Source organism: Apteryx rowi, unplaced genomic scaffold, assembly GCF_003343035.1.
Source record: "Apteryx rowi isolate R43461 unplaced genomic scaffold, aptRow1 scaffold_137, whole genome shotgun sequence".
In the NCBI taxonomy this organism is placed as follows: domain Eukaryota; kingdom Metazoa; phylum Chordata; class Aves; order Apterygiformes; family Apterygidae; genus Apteryx; species Apteryx rowi.
The window spans coordinates 731,875-757,302 of record NW_020447608.1 but is presented as its reverse complement, the minus strand read 5'-3'; the positions used below and the strand labels follow the sequence as shown (position 1 = coordinate 757,302).

The following is a 25,428-nucleotide window of genomic DNA, read 5'->3' as shown; positions in this document are numbered from 1 at the left end:
AGGACAGCAATGAAATCACTTAAAAAATGATATTCCTACTGGCAGTACTTTTTAGGAAAGAAACAACAAAAAAGTTTTCAGAAGAGGAGCTGAAAATTGACTCTGGGCAAGCCAATTGGTCTCAAGAGGTTTAATCTCTGCAGAAAACCTAGTGTGCCTGGTATTCCAGGGTGTAGTGTGTTGGTGACACAGGAGCAGGATGCAGCCCTCTCTCCTCTCACTGCTGATGCTGATGTGACATCTAGTGGCCAGCACACATTCTTCCAGCTCAGTGGCTCCTGCAGAAGCAACCTCAGGCATTAGCAAGGTCCTGCACATCAGGAGTGTCCTTTCCTGTCCCATGAGTAGCATGTTGGTAGCTCTTTCTTAGGAATAAGTGATCTTGAAATGCAAAGTGGTAGATATGGACTCCCACCCCCCTCAATTTCAGGTATAAAGGGATGGGCTTCAAGGTAGGCCTTGGTATTAAGGAGTGATATCTTGCAGGTATAGCAGACGGTTCAATGACAACATAGCTCAGTGCTCAGTAACAGTCAAGAAAAGCTAATGAGATGTTAGGAATGATTAGGAACGGAACAGAGAACAAAGCAAAAACAGTGTTATGCCACTTTGTGTGCAAGCTCCCCACACCTTGAATGCTTTCTGCTGTTTGGGTTCCTCATCTTAAAAAGCATATATTTGATATGGGAATGATTCAGAGGAGAGAAACAAGGACCATTAGAGGCCTGGAATGGCTATCATATGAGGAATGACTGAATAGCTGGGATTCTTCAGTTTGGAAGAGAGACAGATGAAGGGGAACATGATACAGCTCTACAGACTCCTGAGTAGCTAGGAGAGATTGACTTCACTGCCTCTTCCAGCAAGAACCAAGGCACATCAAATAAAGCCAGTGGAAGCCAGATTCAGAACAAGCAAAAGAAGGTACACAACTAGTATTTGAGCTGTGGAACTAATTRTTGCAGGATGCTGGGAATGTTAAATGTTTACAAAGGCTAAAGAGGGTAGTGAACAAGTTCAGGGAGTAGAATTCCAGTGAGACTCACTAAATACAAGCAAGAAACACACCTGGCTCAGAAAGTCACCTAAGTTGAAAGTAGCTGGAGAATACTGAGGGAGTACTTAAAGGAAATGTCAACTTGCCATATTTTAATTCTTCCCAGAGCATCTGCCTACAGCCACCAGTAGAAGCAGAATATCAGGCTGGACAGACTCTTAGTCTGGCCCAGTATGGCCATGCTTTTGAGCATATACTGCTCAGAGAGAGTCTTCACACAGGCACTTGCATAATGAGTGTTGCACATCAAGTGGTAACTGCAATTGTCCAGGCTCCTCCCCTTCAGCATAGGCAAGAGGATGAAAAAACTCTCAAACTTGCATTTATGATGGGGTGAGAATCTGCTTTTTGATAACTACTGTAGAGCATCTGGCCTGATGTATTTCACTGGGGAGTTGTGCAAGAGTTTGACAGGCCAGGTAGAAGTTTCTAAAAATGTTTGTGCATAAGGTCCACCTTGCTCCTACTGWGCTAACCTGTGGACTACATTAAGTCTTCTGGCAGGCTAGAGGGTGGAGAACCCTGAATTAAATTGTCTTTTAAAGTCCCTTTCAATCCCACATTTCTCCAATTCTGTCTCATCAGGAATTTTATTGTTACTTATCTAAGTTGTCTTTCTCTCGATTGTGCTGTGCTACTCGTTGTTATGTCTTCTTGGAGTGCTCTAAAGACTCCTTGCTCCTACCCAGTTACACCAGGAGAGCACAGATCAAATGCCAAGGAGAGAAGGAAAATAATTGACTCAGTTCTCTGATTTTTTCTATGACTGACCTCAGTGCTTGTGTTTCTGTGGCAGCAAGGCAGCACAACAGCCCTGGACAAACCCTAGAATTCTTACTCACAAGTGACATGGCCTTGAAGAGAGGGCCTATGCCACTAGGCAGAGACTTGGAGTGTATTTTGTGGTYAGATGTTGTCACCTAATACCTGGAATGTGTCTAGGCTTCTGAAACTGGACGGTGGGTAGCGTTTCACTTTCAAGTCAGATCTTAGCCTGTCCTGGGTGGCTGAGTGTGGTACACTGTTCGATGTTGGATAGGACCCTGTTGTTGGATAGCAACCCTGTTGCTCACTGGGTGCCAGCTTGGTAGAGTCCTGGCTGCTTGAAGGTGTCCTGTTGTGGGTGGATGGTACCAGGACCTGAAAGAGTAGTCACCATATGGAGATGACAGTGTAGCTGGATGCAAAGAAGCTAGAAGAAAGTAAAGACTGGTGAAACACTTAGAATTCCCTATTGTTTCCCTAAAATCCCTCCTTGTCAGGAGAGGAGCAGAGAGATGAACCATTCTTTACATGGATGCCTGCAAATCACTGACAGCTGTCCTGCTCTAGAGCATCCCTTCAGCCTAGTTCTAATAACTCAGATCATGGGCTTGGCTCCTTCCTTGACATGAAGTCTATTCCATAACCTAAGAGGTCTCAATTCTTGAGAATGTTTCCTGGTAAGAACCATACCAGTTCCTAACTTAGTGTACAAATCACACCTTCTCTCTGAAAAGTTTACAAGGCCTTTACTAGAGGTAACCATAAAAATTCTTAGAAATGGGAGACAGTAGGGAGATCTGAAACAAAGGCACGGGTCATCTAGGTGACCATAGACACGTTTGGCTGAAGGGGACCACTGACTGCAATCACAAGTAAATTCTGGAATAGTCACAGACATCAGAAGGCACAGGCCTACTGAGGTAATGAGTTAAAGCTAAGCAGCCAGTCATGTATCGAGGATGACTACTGAGCAGTCATACTGAAGCCATTATTGTCAACAGTCATATTGACCTTCTGTTATGAGGCACTGGAGCCACTTGAATTCTGATTCGAAGACTTTTTTCCAGGTGGGAATTCTGCTGGAAAATAGAGAGAGACTTACCAGATGGTAGCCAGCTTCTTTTCCTTTCCGCTGAAAGCTGGTCTTCCTAGACTGGGCAGCATTTCCCAGTCCTCTGGGTTTTGTGGTGGTACAGTCAATGCTGGCAGTTCCTCACATGTGGCAAAGTGTACCTCATGTGGATCTGCTCATCTGTACATGTTTACATTTTCTAAGTCTTATTTATTTATAAATATTAATATTCACAAGGCCTTCATTCCCTCTTAATAGATACTGAATTTTTTAAAATGTTGATTTTTAAAAATCAGTTCAGTATCTGAGCCATTTAAAATCTGTTATGGCTTCCATCCCATTCTTGTCCTTCTAGTATATTTTTCCCTTGGACATGTTTAATAAAACTCATATTACTTGCTCGACACCATAACATTAGCTGTGGCTTCTCATGAATTTAATTCTTTGCCTTTGTCCCTGCAACAGAGYTGCTGAGATCTGGCAGGGGTTGTCTGCAGAGCGCTTGGTTCAGTCTTTGTCCATGCTGCTCTCCACCAGAAGGGGATAATAACAACACAGAAGTTCTCTTAGTTTCTCCATTCCAGTTTTGCCTCCTTCTGGAAATAAGTTCAGCATTGGCAGCATGCAGAGCAAGAGAGACTTGGTAACTAGCTCCAAAAGACTAATCCTTCTGCCCTAAGCCAAAGGACCACACTGTCCCTCCTGTACAGGGGAACACTATTTTTATATTCAATGCCTTAGACTATCAGAGCTCCCCAATGCTGGGCCACCCCAAGCCCAGGGCCACTCTGAGCTTTCTTCCAGTGTCTCTCCTACTGAATTTCACTGGCTGACCTGCCTCCTCACTTCATTCTTATGGCTCTTCTTTCTCTTCCTCCTCCTTCATTTCCCCTTCCACAGGCTTCTGTGCTAGCTTCTTTTCTTTTAAGTGACTAATTGAAAAGAAAGAGATGATTCAGTATTAACCTAGTAAAAAGTGAACCTTCCCTATGAGATATCTTAAAGCTGCTGAGAGGACCTTGAGGAAACAGTTTGAGGTGGGAACAGTAAGGATGGCAAAGGTCACAACTCTTCTGACTTTTGTCTACAAGGTGACTATTACCACTACCACACATGCTACAATGAGAAAATAGACTAAGAAGCTAGATAAGGAGTAGATATCTATTTTTATTTTATTTCTATATATGAACTTTATATTCTATGAGCATTAATRGGGCCAAGTGAAGTCTTTGCTGTCCATTTGGATTCAAAAGTTCCTGATTTGCTAACTATTTAACCGCAGCTCTGTAATTTGTGCCTAAAGTACCTGAGACCCCCTGTAACTTCCTACTCAAGGTTAACCAAGCTTGTGCAGTGTCTGGGCACAGATGCATTTAGTATGACATTGGTATACACTAAAGAATAAATACCAGATCCAACAAAGTAATTAGGTTCTTACCTTCTATTCGAAAACATCGGCACACTAAGAGGTAAAACATTTAGATTTGCAAAACTGACCTATTGCTTCTAGCCTTAAATCTAGACTACAGCATATATTTTAAACTGATCAGTATGAGTTGAGGGATGGGAATATTTGGGCATGATTAATAGGGCTTTCAGATCAGGAATTACATGTCAGAACTGATTGCAAAACTAGGGAGAAGTTTGTGGTCCAATGACAAGTGGTTTAGCCTGCAGCAACTGACAGTCTCTGAGGAGTTTGCTGCTGACTGCTCAGACTCTCAGAACTTGGACACGATTGCTACAGGCACTAAGAAAGAGGCGCTTTCAAGAAAACAAAGAGTGCTGAGGTTTGAAGGTGTGTTTCCAGGGAAAACTAGGATTCCTAAGAAGAAGGATCAGAGAGAAAGAAAAAAAAAGAGAGACCCTGAGGGTGGAAGAAAATGTCTGAAGGCATATTTATGCTATCTTTGCAAATCTCACCCTAGCTTCAGGGTGGGGACAGTGTTGAGATGATTCTTCTCACACAAGCCTATGAGCATGAAAGAAAATGCCATGCAGCTCTGAAATCCATGCACTTTCACAGCAAGTTTTTAAGAGAGAAAAATAATACTGACTTCTAGTTTGACTTGATAGGGCTCCTAAGCATGCAAGCATGCTTGTCATCTCTTTTTTACTCGAGTAAGTACTGTGTAATCATGTTGCAGGACTTGCCAAAAACATGTGGTCCTTCACTTCCTAGATTGAATAAGGATATCTTCTTTTGGTGTTGAAATGAAGAAAAGAAAAAGAAGACAGGGCAGTAAGTGGAGTCACTCACTCACCTGTAGTCCACCACTCCTGTTCGATTCCGGTCTAGCTTCTGCACTAGTTCTGCAATTTGGACTCGATTCAGTGGGATGTTTGATTCCTAAGAGAAAAAGAGATATCTAGCAAACTTGAGGATTTTTTTGCAGAAAAATGCTCCATATCATTCTGGGGCCTGGTTACCTTTTAATAGTTGGGCAGATGGCCTGATGCCTGGAAGAAGGGATGGAAAAATTCCAGGGTAGGGGGAGGCAATTTCACTTTTTTAGGATTCAAGCAGAAATGCAGTAACAGCTTGGATGACCACTGTTTGCAAGGGTGTAACCAGTGCCCACTGATCCTAAGCACCATGATGGTTCTGGCAGGAAGAGAAGTATCTACTCAGTGTGTAGATGCAAGGATAAATGACTCTTTTTCACGTTTCCCACAGCAGTAAGATATAATTGTCTATGAAGGTATATCCTGCACAGGCAGCCGACCTATCTGATTTTACAGGGCTCTTGTGTTACACCAAAGTTTATCCATAATCACTGATGCCACCTGGAGTATTTATTGGATGGTACAGCAGTTCTGTTGGGTCTCATTCAGGGCTTTTTCAGGGCATTCAGCTTTTGCCATGGGTGAATTTAACCTTCTAGTCTGAACTGCCTCCACAGCAAGGCTGACTGGTGGCCATGCTGCAGCAGTGCCCTGCTGGAAGAGCTATGCTTTTAGAGGCACACCTGCATTATGGCTCTCCGGATGGCTGCCACAGGGATCTTCATGTTTCCATCCTTGTCAATATTCCTAAAAAAGTCCCAGAGTTGTARGTTGTGCTCATTCAAATAGTTCTAGGAGAAGCAGAGATAAAACAAAAGCATAACCATGAATTGAAACAGCCGCTGGTATCTGCCTCCAGCTCTCCCCCTGAGAGACTGTTCTTCCATTTGTCTCCATGCCTTTACACAGTCCATCACTGAGATACCCACGTCCTTAACTCCTTGTGCTGCCCCTCTATAGTCTAAACAAAATCCTCTTGTTCAGGCTAATCCCATTCTTCTTAGTTGTATCCCGCCTCTTGAAACAAGTCTCAGTAATAAAATGTCTCCAGGCTGTTTCTCCTGATAATTGTGTATGGTTATTTGGTCCTCATCCCATCAGCCATTGTTTGCCTAGGCTGTCTAACCCACAGACAGTTCTTTTCCCCCAGATTTCTGATCACTTTAGTTGTTCTTCTCTGAATTCCCTTCAGTTTGACTGAGGACATATCTGAATGCCATAACTGCTGTTTAAAACTGCAAAGTGTGCTAGCAGGATTGTCACTAGCTATGAATCAACAGCAGCACTGTTTGATGTGAGCTAACAGCTCAAGCATTTGCTTAGTTTCATCTGAAGCCATACCTACGGAAATGTCTCACCCAATTAGCTAAAAATCTGCCCAGCAGCTAGAAAAYACAGTGAAGTTAGTAGTGCAAAAGAATGTTATCTAACTCAGCAGTGCTGGTGTTGCATTGTCTTCCAGCAAGGAGGACAGCACCATCTGCTGCTATCGATAGAAATTACATGTATAGAAAAAGCTAACTCATTCTTATTTAGGACAGTATTTGTTTATAATAAAATACCATATCCTACTTTTGTGAAGCACATTTCATTTGAAGCTAAATCACAACTGTCAGGGAAGAGTTCTGTGAAAGTCAGCTATTGTAGTGGGCCTTGAGATGTGGACCTATGTTCATTTGGATCGGACCTGAAATCAATGTTTGTTTTACACAACTGGCAAACATCCATTCAGATGGAAATGGCAGACAATACTGTTCAGAGATTACAGCACTTAGTGCTGAGTTATACTGTCATCTGTGCCATTGCTTTTTGAAGGCTGTCAAATCATATAATTTCTGTTTCTCAGTTTCCTCAGCTGTAAAAGAAACAATGCAGATGTACTTTTGAAATGAAATTTGTGGATGAATGATGTCATATAAAGGTGTAGGATTATTATTACTAAATCACTGATCACAACCATGCAGATCAAACACCACATCTTTTTCCCCCTCAGTGCTCTCATATCCCAAGACATTTGCTTCTGAAAATCAGAGGATTTGCTTAGTCAATCTGCATGGAATGAGAAATGTGAACATGAGACAGTCATTGTGAATATACTTTTCTGAGGGGACTTGACTGAATTTTCCACTTGGAAGAAAGCTTACCCCTTCCAATCCCCATCCCTCCAAATGTCTGGGACACATGCACCTTGTGCAGGGGAACTATAGACCCAAATCTCAGTGACTCACCTGAATCACTTTCATAGGATTTGGATACTGCTCAGGGTTTTTGGAGATATAGCCTCCAGCCTCACCATAGGTGACATCTAGTCCAGGATGTTCTTGACACACCAAATCCAACAGCTTGATGAAAGTTTCATTCACCGGCACATTCTGGTACACAGGAGAAAGGACAGTGCACTCAGTGTGGACACCCAAAGAACAACAAAAATTTGCTTGTATTAACAAACCCTTGAGTCAACAGGAACCATTCTCTCCTGAGGATTATGCCTTCTCCCATTTCCACTCTTTACGTTCAGGAATCCCACAGGGGCCTCAACCTAAATAAGAGTTCTTCTTCCTTCTCTTTTCCCATGACCGAGACAGGAAAGGATCTCCTAATCTACGTGCAAATTAACTTGATGCAAAGTACATTTTCATCAGGTATCTCCTTAATAAGAACAGTCATCTCTTTAAGGAGACACAGTTGTCTGCTTAATTGGAATAGTCAACTTAATGGGATTCACCTGAACACACATATATATTTCCAGTGTAGATAACTACACTAGAGAGAGCTAAGCAGTTTCCCTTTGCTGTCAGTGAAAAAAATTCACAATTCTAGGGTATGTTTCATTTCATCCAAAGAAGACAGGGTAAAATAGAGAAGATGGCATATGGTCTAGAAGTGCTTCTTTCTCTCCATTGATTCTAAAGAGAATATAAGGTGTTCAGTTCAGATGTAAATGTCTACACTGAAGATGTCTCATGCCTTCAGGTGACTCAGGTTCTTCCCTGAGACAGTTCTACATGGGTGTCCCTCTCCATTCAGTTAAGATGCAGACTGCAAGTTGAACAGTAATGGCCAAAATGTGGCAGAGAGTTTTGTAAAAAATGAAAAGGATTGGTGTCTCCAATAATGTAGCTTTATAGTCCAGACAAGAAAGATGCACCTATCTGGGAAGGGTCTGGGTGCTGCCAGATGAGAACTTTTGGTGCTTTYGGTAAAACTCTGTTTCATTGTGTAACCCTAGCAGGAAGTTTCAGATCAGCAGTACAAGACCTGACATTTGTTTTTCCTATGGAATTCAAACCGAGTAGTGACACCTCAGCATTTCAGAGCTCACGCTGTGCTTTCTATGTCTAAAGACTTTAGAATGAATAGCAGCACAGAGCGTTCTGACTTAAGGGTTTATGATATTAGAGAGTAAACTATCAATCCAAATATGTTTATTAAGAATGTCACAAAAATTTATTCTTCTAAATTTAAGTTCTTACAAATTTTCCTTTACCTTGACTTATATTTGGAAAACATGATTATGATTCTGTTCATACTCATGATGTCAGAGGAATATAATTTTTCATGTACTTATATTAATTACATATTTAATTGTTGGAAAATTCAAGTCAGTTCAGGGAATTCATGAAGACTTCTGTTTTCGGTCATATTGCCGGATGTTCCCAAGGCATCAAGCACCATATTTCTTACCCCAAGTGTATTTACAAAGTCTCCCAATGCCTTCTTATAGCTTCTTTTTTAGCTTAAGATTTCTACAATACAGTCAGCTCTTCATTATTTGCACTAGGAGATTGTGGAAAAAGGTAAAAGCTAGATATGCGGACTGGAGACAGCAAAGCAGCGACATCTGAATGAGCCTGCATAGACCCAGCCTCTGTCTTGCACAGCTGCCGAAGAACCAGAGCTAAGGGCTTTGCCAGATCTGAACTGTCTTCTGAAGAACCACTTGAGTGTCTTGTCATTTCCAGGTGTTCTATATGAGTTCATTAGCTTGAAGATAGTCCTGAACTCAGGTGAGCTGTGCACAGTCACACTCAACTGCACCCAAGTACATCATTTCTCCTATAACCCTGAACTCAGGAGAGCACAAGGCAGAAGAAGCCAAGTGGTTGTGCAGAAGTCAGTCTGTGTCTGGCTGGGTTTACTAGCTTTCATTCAGTACCAACTTTTTTCTGGACTCAGAGTGGCTCATTGCAGAAGCCACTCAGATATCTCTGCTCTGTGCACACTAGCCATGTGTCTTGGCCATGGGAACACAGCACAGGAGAGCCTCTCCAAGGCTTATCAGCCTGGCTTTGACCCCATGGGAAAGCCACTCCACTGCCAGTGTGTCCTCAGAAGCAGCATAGCCAAAGCACCGTGCTTGGCCTAATAAACCTCTCTGGACTTGGGCGGCACCTGCAGGGTGCCAGTTTGTGTGTTTCTGTATCTACGACACAGTCAGTCCACAGTCCAGGGAAACACACGGATAGCTGAAAAGTGACTGTATATTCTTTTGTACTGTGATGGCTAAGATGGTTATGTGTTAGCTATTGYGATTTATGCCTTGCATAAAGTATTTGCTGATCTGTAACTGCAGGTTGAAACTCTGTAAAAAGTAGATTGTGTAAAAGAATGTGGGGAACAGTTACGCTTAGATGTGTTGTCAGAAGCAATAAACTGTCATAAAAATGTGCCTTGCTATTGCTTCCCATTTGCTAGTGCTGTCAAACCCATGCAAAGTTTCTAGAAATGATGCTTGTTGGAAATTCCTCTTACAGACATGCTAGTTATTCATTCTTTAAAAGTCAAGAAGAACATTTATCACTGGAAAAAGCGGCAGAAGAGACTTTGGTTAATATCTGCTCTTAAATTTCCTGTTAAAGATTAAAACCTTTGCTAATTTCTTAAAGGCTTAAGACAGCATAAAATCTTTTGAGATGTACATCTTTTGAGATGTACATTTGCAAATATTCTTAATTGAAATGCAAGATTCCCTACATCACAGGTGAAATGAAGTCTGTCAAAGAGATTAGATGTTTTCCTACAAGCATTTGATTCGGATACCAAAATGTCATTGTAAATTTATGCAATTGACCATTTATCTTGTGAAATGCCAGGTAATTTTGAGGGATGAGGAGGATAGAGCATCTGTTAACCCTGAAAAGCAGAAATGCATAGTGAGATTTTGCTTAGATTTAAGATTTTTAATATTCATTAACTCCTTGCTTCAAATTTTCTCCTTCAGTGTCTCTCTTTAAATAAATGCATTTCAATAATTTCTTTAATTTCACAGAATTTAGCTAAAAATATTACTCAAGTTTATGAATTGCTTAGGTTATCAGTTAAAAAATGAACAGAACCATATATACTGTAATGAAGTTCTTTACCCACAGGTAGCCTGTTTATTTTTCTCTTGCAAAATGAGGCCTGACTCCTTGTAGACTTGGCAGACAGTTCTCTTTCATCTTAATCTATGCGGGAAAATTTGTCTGCCCTAGAGGAACACCTGTTGTTGAGATGATCTCTGTTGAAAGCGCTCAACATTCTTAGAAAAGACCACAGATGAATATTATTCACTCTGCTTTGTTTTCTTTTCTTTCTTTAATACAGTAACCACAGGACAAGGGTACGCACACAGATGTAACTGAGATACAACACATTATATGAGTCTCCAAAACTGCCCATGAACTTTTTTTAGCCAGTTACAAGTGTGAACATCTTCATTTATGTTTCAATTCCCAAATCTGATCTTTGTGAAAATATTCCTCCCTTTAATCATGGTGACCCCAGAGGTGGATGGAGGACCCAAGAGCGCTGACATGTTCTGTGACTTCTCCCAGGGCTGCAGGCCTGGTTTTCCTCCCATGAAGAACCAACATGTTTATGGGACGGACAGGAGCTGACTGATACATATCTGGCATGCAACCCCAGCCCTCACTCAGGAGCTCAGAAGCATTTCTGGGTCTGCCATTTTAGAAGGCTAGAGGAACATGAGGTTAGAACAATGTGTGTCGTGCTCCTGACTTGCCATGGAGGGAAATGCTTATTAAGATTTGGCCTCTCTGATTTTTTTTTCCTTCTAGACTACCCTTTTAATATTTTTTGAAATAAAATTGCTTTGCTTTCAATGCCTTGAAGCTTCTCTCCCTTTCTACTCCTCATACATACTGACAGAGTATCTAAGCACCAGTATCTAGCATCTTAGGCTACCCTGGAGGGAGACAGTTCAGGGGAAGCAGAAAATTCATCCTCCAGGGTGAATTCACTCTTTGTTCTCTTTCTACTACTGCAAAATGGAAGGGAGTGAAATATGGTGATACTGCAGGCACCTCTCTCCAGAGCTAGACCAAAGACTTGTAATTTCAACATGACTCCTAGAAGGAATGTCAAATATTATCCTCCTGCAAAAATGAAACAGCAAGTCTCAAACAGTTCTGGAAGAGGGCAGCTCTGGGATCCAACCAGTTCCTAAAAAAGGTCTAGCGTACAGACTTTGAGGTTCCCAGCACACAGGCTCTTACTGAGATGTTGATCTCTTCCATCATGGATTTAGGGTTCTTTCTGATAGATGCGATTAGTGCAGTGGCACCTTCCACGGTCAGGGGATTATTGGCCAACTGTGGAAGAAGAAACACACAGACAGACACAGTGAGAAGGAGGATTTCATGCCCTGGCAGTAAGCAGGCTGTAATGGCAGGAGTGGCCCTTTCTTCCCATTCTTCAAGGGGACTATAGAATAGCTGTGGTCCCTTTCTGTGGGTTTGTCTGTTACTTTGACATCTCTTGTCTCTGCCCCACAAAACTCTGCAGTGCAGGTTCCCAGTGCAGCTGCCTTCTCAGCCTCCTTTGTTTCCATGTGTGAAATACTATGTGTCAGGTCCCACATATCTGTCAGGTGGGACTATGTGATGTAGGTCCTGTTCAGTCATGTGATGGGGAGAAACTGAGGTGACAGACTGCATTTGAGGGCATGCTTGCTAGGAGGGCCCTCTGAATGGGGCCTCCACGTGTTAATAGGACAGCCTTAGGACATCTCCCACAGCCATTGCCAGCACAGCTGAGGAGCAGATCACAGCTCAGGCTGATCAGCTGTATCTGGCCTGCAAGGACTAGCTGTCTGGGGTTATGGGGTTGGCATCAGCTGTGTGTATCTCAGTGTGTGAGCATCACCTCTCTCCCACCGTGCAGTTCATGTGCACTCCCCACTTCTGGTATGTGAAAGAAAACTTTCTTGATTAACATTGGCCAGCAGAAGTCATTTCCTCTTCTAAGTCTGTCATGTTACCAACTCATAAAACAGTCTATGCTGCTAAATGGAGGAGCCTTTGCTACCTTTTGCATCACTGAAGAGATTTATTAGAATGGTAGGCACTGTGTTCCAGGGCCTGGCTGTAGGATTGCCAGCCCCCTTCAGAGGAATGCCTTGGTGTTAGCTAGTGCCCTACCTCAAGCCAGGTTAAGAACAAGGAGAAAAACATTTACAAAATCTAAAATGGCAATCCAAAAGAGGCAGCGTGGTTGTAGTGATTTACAAAGACAGGGATGTGTGAAGAGAGGCCCATATGATCAGCTTTAAAGATGCCTCTCACCCAGCATGCTGCCATTTGCAAGCTCTCAGGATGTTAGATCTAGCCGAGAATCCAGCTCATAGCAACCCAACTTTTCAGAGCTGAATTCCTGGACGATGATCTTGGATTGAAAAGATGTATTAGCTCTCAACCCTCACTGTGCCTGAAGCCAGTTTGTCTGTTCATTCAGTTCTGCCCCCTTCCAGGATTATTAATCCCTAGTTTACTAGAAGGCAGTTTGCTGTTCTTTTTCCACGTGTTAATACTTCTGTATTATTTAGGTAATGCTGGTGTGTCTCTGATAAGKCAATAGCAGTCTCTCTCGTGCATGAATAAACTATTAGCAAATCATTAACCCATTGAGAAGGGCACACTGTTTCCCACCTGCAAACTTCAGTGTGAAGCTTTGCCTTAGGTTGAAGTGTATATTCCATATAAACACGTACATAGACAACCATATTTTATGCAGATATACTGACCAATTAAATGCCTAGACTCTCTGCTAGCACTTGCCTGGGACTAGCCATGGCAGGAATCAACTTTGTGGTGATAATGGGTTTGGGGTCACCCCATGACCAGTCTTTGAGGGATTCCATAACAGTGCAATTCAGCCACCCTGGAAATTCACAGCATGGGATTTCTTTCCATTCTGCTCATCTTCAATACATAGCAACACTAATTTCCTCCAGTTCCAGCTCAGAGAGCTGACCTGTGTCTTCTGTTCCTCCTGACTCAGATCTTTCTATTCCCTCTGTTTATTCCCCCAGCCCTGCCTTGGCTTTGACTTTACCTTCAGGACTTTGAGGTTTCCATTGACTTCAAGGCCCTTGCAGAGCTTCTTGGCTCCCTCACTGTCAATCTGGTTGCTGCTGAGGTCCAGCTGAACCAGCACATTGTTGATTTTGAGAGCTTCTCCTAGGGCCCTTGCTCCTTCATTCCCAAAGCCATTCCAAGAAAGGTCAAGTATCTTCAGTGTACCATTGCTCTTCAGGGAGAGGAATGGGATCTCAGCTACTGCATGCCCATCTTATATACCACTCTACCCTTCCCTGTTTGGCTGAGGCAGGAGCATCCCTCAAATCACATCCAGCCCAGGCCAATGAATCCAGCTCCTCGGCAATGGCACCAAGGTTTCTCCATCCACATGAGTCACCAGACCTCCCCAGAACTCACTGCTGTAGTCTTTCTCGTGGCACTGACTGCTACTGTCAGTAGGATGGGCCTTGCTAGAGCTACTGAATCCAGCTCAGACCTCAGGGATGTGAGTTCCTGATCAGCATGTTCAGCCAGCTCCTGGTAATAATCACTGCAAAGTGTATCACAGAGCAGGAGAGTTCTTACCCTGAGACCTGTGCCCAGTGCTACTGCCCCCTTCATACTCAGGTGGTTCCAGCTCAGGTTCAGAAGTTCCAGTGTTTCATTGCTGGCTGGGAGASAGAAACTGAGATGTCACCTCATGAGGAGTGTTCTGGACACAAATGCTGCACCACACTTAGGTGCTAAAAGAAAGTTTGCTGGTGATTCAGCAACATTGCAGCAGGAGGAACCTGGAGCTACTCAGTCTATGCTGTCCAGCGCACCCAAAGAACAGAGAATGGGCTGCTGATTGCAGGTAGAAAGGGAACGCATTTTTTTTCTGGCTTATTTGAAGAATTAATTGTGAGTGAGTAAGGTAGAGAGAGGGAGGATTTCTTATACTGATAGACACTGCCTGTGTTTCTCACTGTGAAAAAATGGCTGTCTTCTCCCTGATATATCCAACCTCCCCCTGCAAAACAAGACTTACTCTGCTTATGTCTGATTAGCAAAGTAGAGGAACTCAGCTTCAAATCATAGCTGTGCCCAGCTGTATATATGCCACTGCCAATTCACATGCACAGCACACTGCACAGTGTAAGTTCTACTTAGAGTATGTTATGTGTGAACTCATTTGTATCTAATGCAAGATTGGGAGGGACAGAACTTGCTGCCAACACTTGCTTTGCATTCTCAGAAATAATTTCTCATCCAGGTTTTCCATGGATGGGACTTTGGATGCAGGAAGATGTCGAGTTTAGCTGACTTAAAAAATATTTCTTTAAAAAACAAAACAGAAAAGCAACAGATTCCACAAACATCTCTGCAGTTCCTGCCTCAAGGGGGCTGGAAGGAAAGAAGAGCTGCAGGAACTTYGAGTTTAGAGATGCATTTTTGGGGGGTTAGGAAGGTCACTGTTTAGCACTGATCCCTGTGTTCCCTGCAGGCTTATCCAAGGCAGGGGTACAGTGCTTTGTCACTCACTGCATAATTCAGTTGATCCACCTTCTGAAGACAAGGACTGTAATTAACAGCAGGTTCATATCACTGGAAATGCTGAACCAGGAAAATGAAAGTATTAATAAACTGAAGAGATTGTGTTCCTGGAAAGTTCAAGGAACACTGGATGCTCAAGTCATAGGCTTGTGGCCACTGTGGTAGCAGGTGCATCGGCAATGCTGAGGGAAAAAGAACCATCAGCTGTTCATGGAGTCTTTCCCAGTGCGCTAATAGCATCCAAGACTATTAGAACTATAAGACTATAACTGTTGTTTGCTTTACCTCCCCAGGGCTATTAGCACACTCTGGATCCCACTTTGTCTGATCGGCTAACTTACGCAGCTTCATTTTTTCTTTTTTCTAATCTGTTTCCCTTGCTGCTTGCTATGCAATGGCTCAAACCATTAGGGTTTGGGCTGCTGAAGTTGCAAGGAAAGATAGAAAGCGCTCCTGAAATTTGTAATCAAAAGCTTAAAACAAACTGTCAGGGAGCAGCAAGGACCGGCTGTTCCTTAAGKGATGGGGAGCAAGAAGCCAAGCATGGTAACACAGCTGGCAGGGCAGGGGCCTCGCCAGCCAGGACTCAGTCCCACAGTACCTGAGTGAGGCGATCAGGGCAGAGCCAGCAATTGTGGCCAGGTTCAATCAAGAGTCCAGATCATCAGGGAAGTTTGTGGTGATGAGGCAGGTCTGAGATCAAGCTGGGAAGCCAATCCACAGGTCATGGTCAGGATCAGGCCCAGTGATCACTGGGCAAGGACATGGGACCAGGGCTGGGCCAAGGCTGGGCCTGTGGGTCGGGGTCAGGATCAGGCCCATGGCCGGGCTGGGGCAGGGCCTTGGCAGGACTGGAGACTGGCACTGCTATACAGCATTGTGGGGTAGGGACTAGCAGCCCTGGGCTGGGCTGAAATGGGGACCTGGGCCTGGGCAGGGTGAGAGGAGGCCCTGGGATGTGGGCAGGGGCATGGAGGGCTGGCAGTGTCCTTGGGGTCCTGATACAAACAACAGTTCTGATCCTATTAGGTTTTAGTAAAAATTCATTTTCTGAAAATTCCCTGACTGACTTCTCTTTCAACTCCCTTCTTGCTGACACAGACTGCTCTGTCACTGTGATTTCTCATCTTTTGTTTGTGTTCTGGTACTGCAGTCACACAGAGTGGCTGGAGTCCCCTGAGGTGATGAGGGTGACCAGGTGGAACAGCCAGGAGGCTCTAAATCAGGACGCTCCATCCTTTGTACTACCCACCAAGTCACAGGGCATTTTTGCTGAGGAAGGAAACAGATGTCACACTGCATAGATCCCATCCTGTACCCCAGTGAGTGTGCCTGCACTCCTGGCTGTGGAGGASTAGTAAGTGCAGTTACCCAGCATCTGTCCCAGGAGCTCTCCTCCCTTCTCAGAGAACTCATTGTGGCTGAGGTCCAGCTCCTTCACTTGGTAATTGCCCTGCAGAGAGAAAATCATGCAGAGAGAATGAGTTCTTCCAGCCAGCTGCAACCAGCTGTCATGCTAAGGCCCCTACCTGAGGATAAAACAGAAGGATTTCAGACACATTGAAATATTCAGTGCACAGGAGTTCATCAGCATAGAGCCTGGGGCACTGTGTCCCCAGAACAAAGGTTTGTCAGGCATATAACATCACAGTGATCCTCTTCCTGAAACACTGAAAGAAATGGGACTTTGTATTGTGCAAACTTCCCTCCTACAGCTCATGTCTGGCCTGCAACACATTCTGCGATTCTGTTCCTGTCCCCTATTTCATTCCCACCAGTGCACCCTGACCAAGAGCCCTTTCTGTTATAAGTTCAAGGCATTGCTCCCTGGCAGCTTCTGGTGGTGCCAAATGGTGCAGAAGTTTTGTGATAGGAAGTAATCACAGGAGTCAAGACTCTTCTTTTTGCTAAAGAATTTCAAAAAGATATGAAGTTGGATTACTTAAGTTTCTTGAAATTTCTGTATCACCCAGATGCCCTTCTGTTGTTCTGTTACAGAGTCCTGTGGGTTTGTCTCTTAGCCAGACTCCCACAGCTGTCCTGAGAAAATGTTAACTCAGTGCATCCTCCTCTGTGTCCTCCCAGGCTCTCTCATTTCTGAAGTTAGCAAGACACACACAGCAGAATTATGCCAGGAAATCATGTGGGCATTGCCAAGTGAAATCATGCCAAATAAGTAGCAGTTTCAAGATAAGAAGAGTCTTTTACATAGCCAGAGCAGTAGATGGCCTTGGATTTCAGGTAACTCACCATTAGTGCCTCAGCAAAGTATGGTGCAGTCTCCTCTCCAAAGTTGTTTCCTGGGGAGGAAAAGTATGTTAACAGTGCACTGATCTCTCCCTTGGCATTGTACCAGGGTCTGGAGGAAGCTGTGCTTTTAGCTGGAATGGCCAATTAATCATGGTCCATATCAGGTTGTACGAAGTTAGCTGTTAACCCACTTTGATCCATACAGCAGGATTGCTCCAGCAATTCTCTAAGTTTCTCATAAGAGGCGGGTTTTCAGAGGTGTTGGAGGTTTAGCCAGCCAAATATTTATTTTAATTACATCAGTATAAATCTAGATTTCCACACTGTTACTCTGGGTTCCTATCAGAGACATATCTGAGGGCTTGATTTTGCCCATAGTCTGACTAATGTTCTCAGAATGAGAGACTGAAAAGAAACACGTTTTTTCACTTCCACTCCCATCACTGCTTTGGTGGATGCAGCCTACCTGAGAGCTGAAGAGCATGGAGATAGGACATATTATCCAAAAGCAAACTGGCAATGGCTTCAGCTCCTTCTGTGTCTAGGTGGTTATTGGAGATGTTCTGGGAGGAAGCAACAAAGGATAAGAAGGATGAGCCCAAAGAATGTATCAGTTTTATTGTCTCCTTAATGCCCAAGATATTAAGGAAATAATGCAAGACCAGCAATGTGAGAAATGCCAGTCAGGCAGTAACTAATATTTGAGCTATAGATGTGTGTAACCCCATGTCCCTTCTAATAGGAATGAAGCCCTAGAGCCATCAGTTTCACACAGATCTTTGTCTTCAATGAAACAAGAGGCACTTGGTCAATAATATCTTCTTCTGATGCAACACAGATCCCATGACCTATCAAAATGCATTTTGTATGCCCTTGTTTCAGATAGAAAGGTTCATATCTGAAAGTTTTGTATTATTCTCTTAATCTTTTCAGAAAAGTTTCCCTGTATCATGTTGGAGAATGAAAGTTCCTAACCAAAACATTTTTTCCATTGGCTAAGCATGACCTAGAAAGACCAAGTTATGGTAATTATTGTCACATCTGCTAATGAAGAAAACAGTTCCAGGAACCCAGAGGGCTCACCAGACTGCCATCAAATGCAAACTTTTGCTTTTTAGAAGATTGCACTTTTTAGAGCTAGACTATAAAATATCATCTTCAGAATGTGTATATTTTTGCATGGGGGCAACTGTTATTTGACTAAAACTTGGAATGGAATTAATTGATTTTCCTTTATGAAATTCCTCAGAAGATTGGACTTGGTGAGCAACAATCTTGGCTACAAACGATCTCAGATTGGGTACCAGTTCCTGAAGACAGCAGTTCTCTCGTAACATCTGTGCTAGGCACACAGCTCCTTCTGCCAGAATCCAGTTATCTTCCAGCTCCAGGTGAGTGACAGTTGCATTGGACTGTAAAGACACAAAGGTAAACAGGGACACACAAGAAACTACTGAAAAGTTAATGAAATGGATAGTGTCCTCAGTTCAACAAATAGACACTGGATGTTCCCTCCAAACCCAGAAGGCACTGCAGGTCCCAAACAGAGCAGAGGTCAGAGGACATGACAGAGCCAGGGCTGTGGGATTTGGTGTACAAAAGAGAGCCACTTTGTTTTAGAGCTTTTGAGTGGTTAGGACTTTCCACTGCTTTGCACCAGCATGGACACCCAGGTTCAGTTCCAAGTTCCAGTTCAGGCATCCAGGGCCTGTCTGCTGGTGAATGTAGCATCTCCCCTTGTGGGACTCAGAGTGGGGGTTACCAGTYCCTCCATCCTCATCTCTGGCCCTACCGGTGTTAGGAGTGCTGGGGACCTATGCCCCATGGAACAGTATCAGTCTGCTTGAGCGGAGCTGGGATAACTCCAGTAAAGGCCAGCAGTTGCCACACAAGGCCTTCATGTGCAGGGGATTAGAGCTCCTATGGGGAAGATATATGGCTTTTCCTCCCACACTGTTTACTCAGCAGTGGCCTCCAAGGCTGAGAGAAGCCCCAGATGCCTATTGTTTTTGACAGTAGTGGCTCTTACTGGCTACTCACCACCAGAGCAATAGCAATGGCTTTGGCACCTCTGGGTCCTAGACCATGGTGGTTCAGGTTTATATAAGGCTTGGCCAAGTTCTGAATGAAGTGTGAGACAGGCACTACCTCCAACAGCCTGCACGCTTCCAGGTACAGCTCTATGCCTGTAATGCCTGCAAAAGCCTTCTCAGGATCTACAGAGACAAAACATACTGATGAGTGGTCCATTCAGTGTCCTCCCTCCTCTTTCTGGGACTGTTTCTCCCAAGCACTTGATGACTCCTGGCTTCAGAGGGCCACTTGAATGAGGAAGGGCTGGTAAGTATAAGCTAACAGTTCCCTAAAGCAGTCAAATGCGAGTTCTTGGCATTTCTGTACTAAGCACAGGGCTTGCCCCCAAATCTGTAGCACTTCCTGATGCTGGAAACTGAGATGAGGAGCAGAGGAGTTCTTGCCTCAGCATCTGTGACAACAGGAGAGATGGGGGCAGCCTGCCAGTTGTCTGCAGAAAATTAAGCAGCCACCTCAACCATGGTCACTCTTGGCCTCACCACATTTTGTGTGGTTTTGATTCATGACTCAAACCAAACTATCAACAGGCTATGCCAGATTCATGGGTTCAGGCCCTAGGTTAAATTTTGCCTTGTGGAGCTAAACTGAATAGCACTATGCAATGACAGTAGGGTTTTATTCTTAAAAGGTTATTTCCCTTCTGGTACTCCCCATCCATTTATTCCACACCTCCAAGAGTTAATGTATTCTCCTTGCTTTTCAATTTGGCAACCAGTGACATGCTGTAGCTTCTCACTAGTCTGCAATGTGACTAAATCTTTCTTGCTGTAACTGAGAATTTCTGACATCAGGCAAAAAAATGTCTTTTTTTTTCTTAATCTTAATTGAAGCATGCAGCTGATATTGCTAGAGGAGCCAGGACAGCTCAGAACATTTTGGCTTCCAACCAGCAGAAAGAATCCCAGCATTCTCATCTTGGCCATTGGGTGTTGTTGACACAGCTGCAGTGAGACATATCAGTGCATCTGGTGGCTGTATTTCCACAAAAACCTGTCATTGGAATCCCTTCATCAAACCCCATACTTAGAGGTCATATTTCTTCATATTGTTATATGCATGCAATGGTCTGACTTCAAAACAAATTCTCCTCTTGCCAAAGCCATTTTCCAGTTCAATTTGAGGCCTCACAAAACAGTCTTTTTTTCTTGCATTCTTCTGTTTTTGATTTTCCTTCCACTTATAACATATTAAAAAGTGCTCATTCCAAGTTTTGGACAAGTTTACAAAAATGAGAGCAAGACTTGTTTAGCCAGAGGACTGACCTCACTAAGCAGGAGAACCACCAGAAAAGTCTAGAACAGTCATGACAAGTCTATGGCACTCAGACCACAATTGATACATGGTGTTTCATCAGGAGCACACAAACAGGGCCTGAGTCTCATCATTGGCTTCAGCTAGCTGCTCCTGCTGCCCTGACAGCAGGCTGATCTGGTAATGTTGGTTATCAAGGACTACAGGAGGCATGAAGGAGCAGAAGGATAGCCATGGTCTACAGAGGGCAGCYGGGGGAGATGCTGGCACATGATGTGGAAGATATTTGACATCAAAGGGAGAGCTCTTACAGGGAAATTCATCCTCCCACCTTCTTCAACTGCCAGATTAAGTGTGGATGTCAGGACACTTGGTAGGGTTGCATCCTTGGCCTCCATTTCTGATATATACCTGTTGGTGGGTACAGTACTGACTGTAAGGGGAAAGGCTGGTGAGGATGGATGGTCAGAAAACACTTGCCTTCAATCTCTAGGTCAGTGTCAGAGTCTGGTGTGGTCTTCTCTGCTGAGACATCAGCAAGTGACAAAGACTCCAGGGACTCGCTGGTCTCTAACATCTCTTCATTCTGGTCTGCCATGAAACCGAACAGATTCATTTTGTCAATGCAAGCCCAGCTCATACATGACACTCTCTAGCTGCCAGAGCATCCCACTGCTCCCACTGAAGTCTGCCCCCCTCTTCACCATGCTCCAAAAGCACTCCTTCCCCAGCCCACTCTGTCTACTATTTGCTGTGCATCGCACTCACATGGTACTGGCTCTGGTGCAGGGATGTTCTCACTCTGTGGCTGGAAATCTGCAGTCAGACTGTGGTTTGACAACTTTTGGAATTAGCTCTCCCCAAATTCTTCAGCCCACATGGAGGGGAATCAGAGTTCTCCCACATTAKGTGGTCATTCTCAAGTGAACTGCTTTTCTCCCCTTCCTCAATTTCTGAGGCTCCCAGGCAACAGTAAATTTCCCCTCCCCATCCCACTTTCCCACAAACTTATAAGCCAGAACTATGCCAGTTCCTTTTAGCTTTCCTGAATTGACTCACACTTTCCCAGGCACTGGCAGGACACTCTGTCAGCTGCCTTTGCTGTCAGACTGGGAATGCTTTGTAGTATTCTTCAAGCAAGGCAGAGGAGAAAGCATTTGAATGATGTTGTATATTGGGGCTGAGTGTAATCAGACCCACTGGAAGTGATACAACTTCTCTTGCCTAAATTCATAATTTATTTTATAGCTAGAGAGAAGGAGAACTTGGAAAACTGCTCTTTAAGAGGAAGAAATGTATGCAAAAATCATCAAGAGTAATGTTGCCAAAACCAATTCTGGCTAAAAACTGTAATTGTTGTTAAAATTTTTCCTACTCTTAATCTTTCTTTTCATTCTCTGTCACTGCTTTTACCATCTTCTTCCCTTACTCCTTATTTCCTTTATGAGCTCTAGGCTATTGACCTGTAATTTTGTACCTTTCTCAGGTGTCACTTAGCATTGATATATGACATGGAGCTTGCAGTTTAGCTGTTCACTCACAGACCTGTGTAAGGGGATGACAGGCCAGCTGGCACCTAGAGCAGGGCATTGCAACCTGTCCTGAAGCTGCAGCTCTTTCATTAAGACCTTTGCCTTCTGCCAAACTTTGCCTGTTCAAATGATGGGTTTACTTGCACTGCTTTAGTGTGAGAAAGAGAAGGGTAAAAATAGGTCTAAATCCCATATAAAGAACTCAGGAGACAAGTCAAGTAGAACCAAAGACATGGAATACTATGATAGTACATACAGATCCTCTTTGGTTAATGACCCTACAATGCTGGACATCCTGATAAAAATAAACTTCCCACTCTGAGGAACAGGCAGTCTCTTTGTAACCTACACAAAGCTCATCCAGATTGCATCCCAATCTCATAATGCGGCTGTCATGCCCAGCATGGCAGCTGATTCTGCACTACATGGCCTGAGCATTGGTCCCTGCACCCTTGTGGAGCTGTAAAAGTTAGCAGTAATACACGTTTATACTGTTATTCAAGCAGAAATTTAAAAAGCATTGAATCATGAACATCATTATAAAAATCAATGCAGTGAAAAGTGATGGGTTGGGAGATTCTTTTGTCAACCTCTCCTCTTCTGAGGGGTTGGGGCTGCAGGTGCAGCTTCCTGGCCAGCCTTCTTCAAGCATGTCTTTTACCAATAGACTTATGAGGGATGTGTGTAGATAATTACAAGACCTTTCTCTTATGCTAGGTCAACAATGCCTATCCTCTAGGTTCATTCTCTTATGTTGTTCCCTCTTTTGTGTCATACAGTATTCAATAAATCACATGAGTAATTTATACTTTTATGGTAAAGCTCTGTGGTCTACAGCAAACATTATCTTTTGTCTAGTATTCCAACACGGTCCGAGTTCATGATGGTGCTTCCTGCCACTAAACTAATGAGGTGGCTTTTCTTAGAAACATGACTAGTAGTGATGGATTTAAAGGTAAGATGAAGATTTTAACAAATTAGTCTCTTTCTCTGCTAGGATGAAAACTAATTGATATGCATCAAGGAATTTCAACTGTGAACAGAAACTATCAAGGTGGTCCTCACTTCTCCTTTCATTCATTTTCTTTGATAAATGTCTGGCATAAGAAATACATCAGTGTAATAGCCCAGCTGAAACAACTCATAAAATGGAACGTAACATTTTGCAGTATGCAGACAACATAATACTAATAATATAAACTATAAGCAATTATTTACATTCTGTAAGGAATCAGTTAATTCAGTGATACATCAAACTATATGATTATACTAACGTGGGAATATTAAGTGTTGAAGTAATCTCTGAGGAAACAGCTACAATATACGTGTGATTTTGTATAGCCTAACAAAGTACTTAAGAATCAATATTCTGAATGCTGTTATTGCAAAATTGAAAAAATGGGGTTTATTTTGGTTTGGAAAAAAATGTGTGTGCCTTAGCTTGGTCACGTAGTCAAGGTTATCGAATCTTTATTTCCTATTTTAGGTCATACCAGTGTGGATACCAAAAGACTTCTAGAGAAATTATAAACACATATATTAGATACTTGTGGAAAAATAAATTAAATATAGATTTCTTTTGTTAATATAAATAATTTGCACCAACAAAGAAGAGAAACAACCAGACATTATAACAAAATTTTGCCTCGGGAATTGGGCGGAATTTATAATTACACCATTCTCCTTGCTGTTAGTGTAAATTAGATTCAATCAGCATAAAACCAGGATTATTTAATCCAATATGTAGGGAAAAAATGGTGACAAACTATTGACTGACCAGTCAATTTTTTGAAATTAATACTATCAAAATCCCTTGAGGAATATTAATACTATAGAGCTACCTTCATAGAAAAATAAGAAAGGATATTTAGACAAATGTCATTTTGCAACAATGGAAAATATCCTGAAAAGGATATCATCTATTTGAGCAATCATTATGGAAAATTATTACAGAACACTTTACAAATTGTATTATGCTCTACTTAAATACAAGAAAACAACAACCAGAGAGAATTTTCCCCATATACCTGACTACATTAAAGTAATTGTATTATGAAGGAAAAAAAGAAATTAAACTTTCAAGGTAAACTTTTCAAGGTTAGTTTACCCATTGTGAATTTTCTAGGTGAGAGTCCAAACAAAATTCTATACTTTGAGAAGAACTTATTGATGTCATTAATAGCACAATAATTACTAACAGTAGATGTGTTATATTTACCAAAAAAAAAAGTTCCCCAATATTAGTGATCAGGAGAAACAAAGTATATAATGCATAAAGTAGCATACCTGCATATACTAATACTGAGTAATTTTGCTTTGAAATTTGAACAAAATGAACACCAATCTAATAATAAACCATGATGAAAGACACTTATTAATACAATTACTTGATACTTCTATAAAGAGCTTGTATTTACAAATGAAGGGAATACTTAGAATTTTCATAACTAATAACTCTTGGTGCATATTAAGAGAGTCTCGATTGCTTTTCACTTTTTCTTTGCTCAGTTTCAAGAAATTAAAACTTTGAAAGTAATTAAGGTAAAAAGCTAGTCCCCATCCCACTGTGACTAAAATCAGCCAAACATGAAATTTCAGGAGGGAACAGCATAAGAATTGTTACACTAAGCTAGGAAATCAGGCCAAAATGCTACGACCAGACCGGGACCCTGGCTCTGCTGTGCAGCAGCACAGCTTGAAGCTCAAAAAAGTATTCTGCTCTTAGGCCCTGCCCTGCTCTGCCCTCGGGGCGGTGGAGGGCAGCAGTAGGGGTGAGTCTTGCGAGCTGCCTGCTCCTGTCTCAGGGCATTGGATTCCTGGGTGCCTGTGTGCAGTGGAGGGYCCCATGTCTCCCCGCAGCAGGTACTCACTGCCGCCTCACCTGGGGAAGGAAAGCCTTCCCACATGGGGAATCGGCCTATAGCAACAGCAATCCCTCTTGGGATTCTCGTGATTTTCCTTTGACTATTTCTGACCATTTCTGAAACAAATTTGCTAGTAGCTAAACACCGCACCTGTGTCCTTCTCAGACTGATTCTCCATCGCTATGTGTTCTTGTCACCACCAGTGAGCTGCTGTTTATTTGCTTTTTCTCTTCTGTAAATGAGTCACCTCTTAGACCCTGTAATTTCTCACACATACACACAAAAAGCGCAGCCGCTCAGCTATAACTAAAAAATCTCCAGGAGGAATGGTGCCATTGGTAAGATCTACGGTCTTGATTTTAGTGTTTACGACCAGAAAAATCACATTTCCCATTCACAGGGGCTGGCTGGGTGTTAGGAG

At 42.9% G+C, this 25,428-nt stretch overlaps 1 protein-coding gene across 1 annotated transcript; it reads right to left on the bottom strand.

The window, feature by feature from the left end:
* Positions 1-3,747: 3,747 nt before the first annotated feature.
* On the bottom strand, positions 3,748-25,185 carry LRRC74A (leucine rich repeat containing 74A). The gene is made up of 14 exons (XM_026057216.1): positions 25,158-25,185; positions 21,092-21,202; positions 19,307-19,482; positions 18,571-18,678; positions 17,733-17,829; positions 17,267-17,316; positions 16,388-16,469; positions 14,066-14,151; positions 13,515-13,709; positions 11,678-11,773; positions 7,409-7,552; positions 5,864-5,971; positions 5,159-5,244; positions 3,748-3,826 (listed from the first exon to the last, which is right to left on the bottom strand). The coding sequence occupies exons 1-14, from the start codon at positions 25,183-25,185 to the stop codon at positions 3,748-3,750; spliced, it is 1,446 nt and encodes a 481-aa protein (XP_025913001.1).
* Between the last annotated feature and the right edge of the window lie 243 nt (positions 25,186-25,428).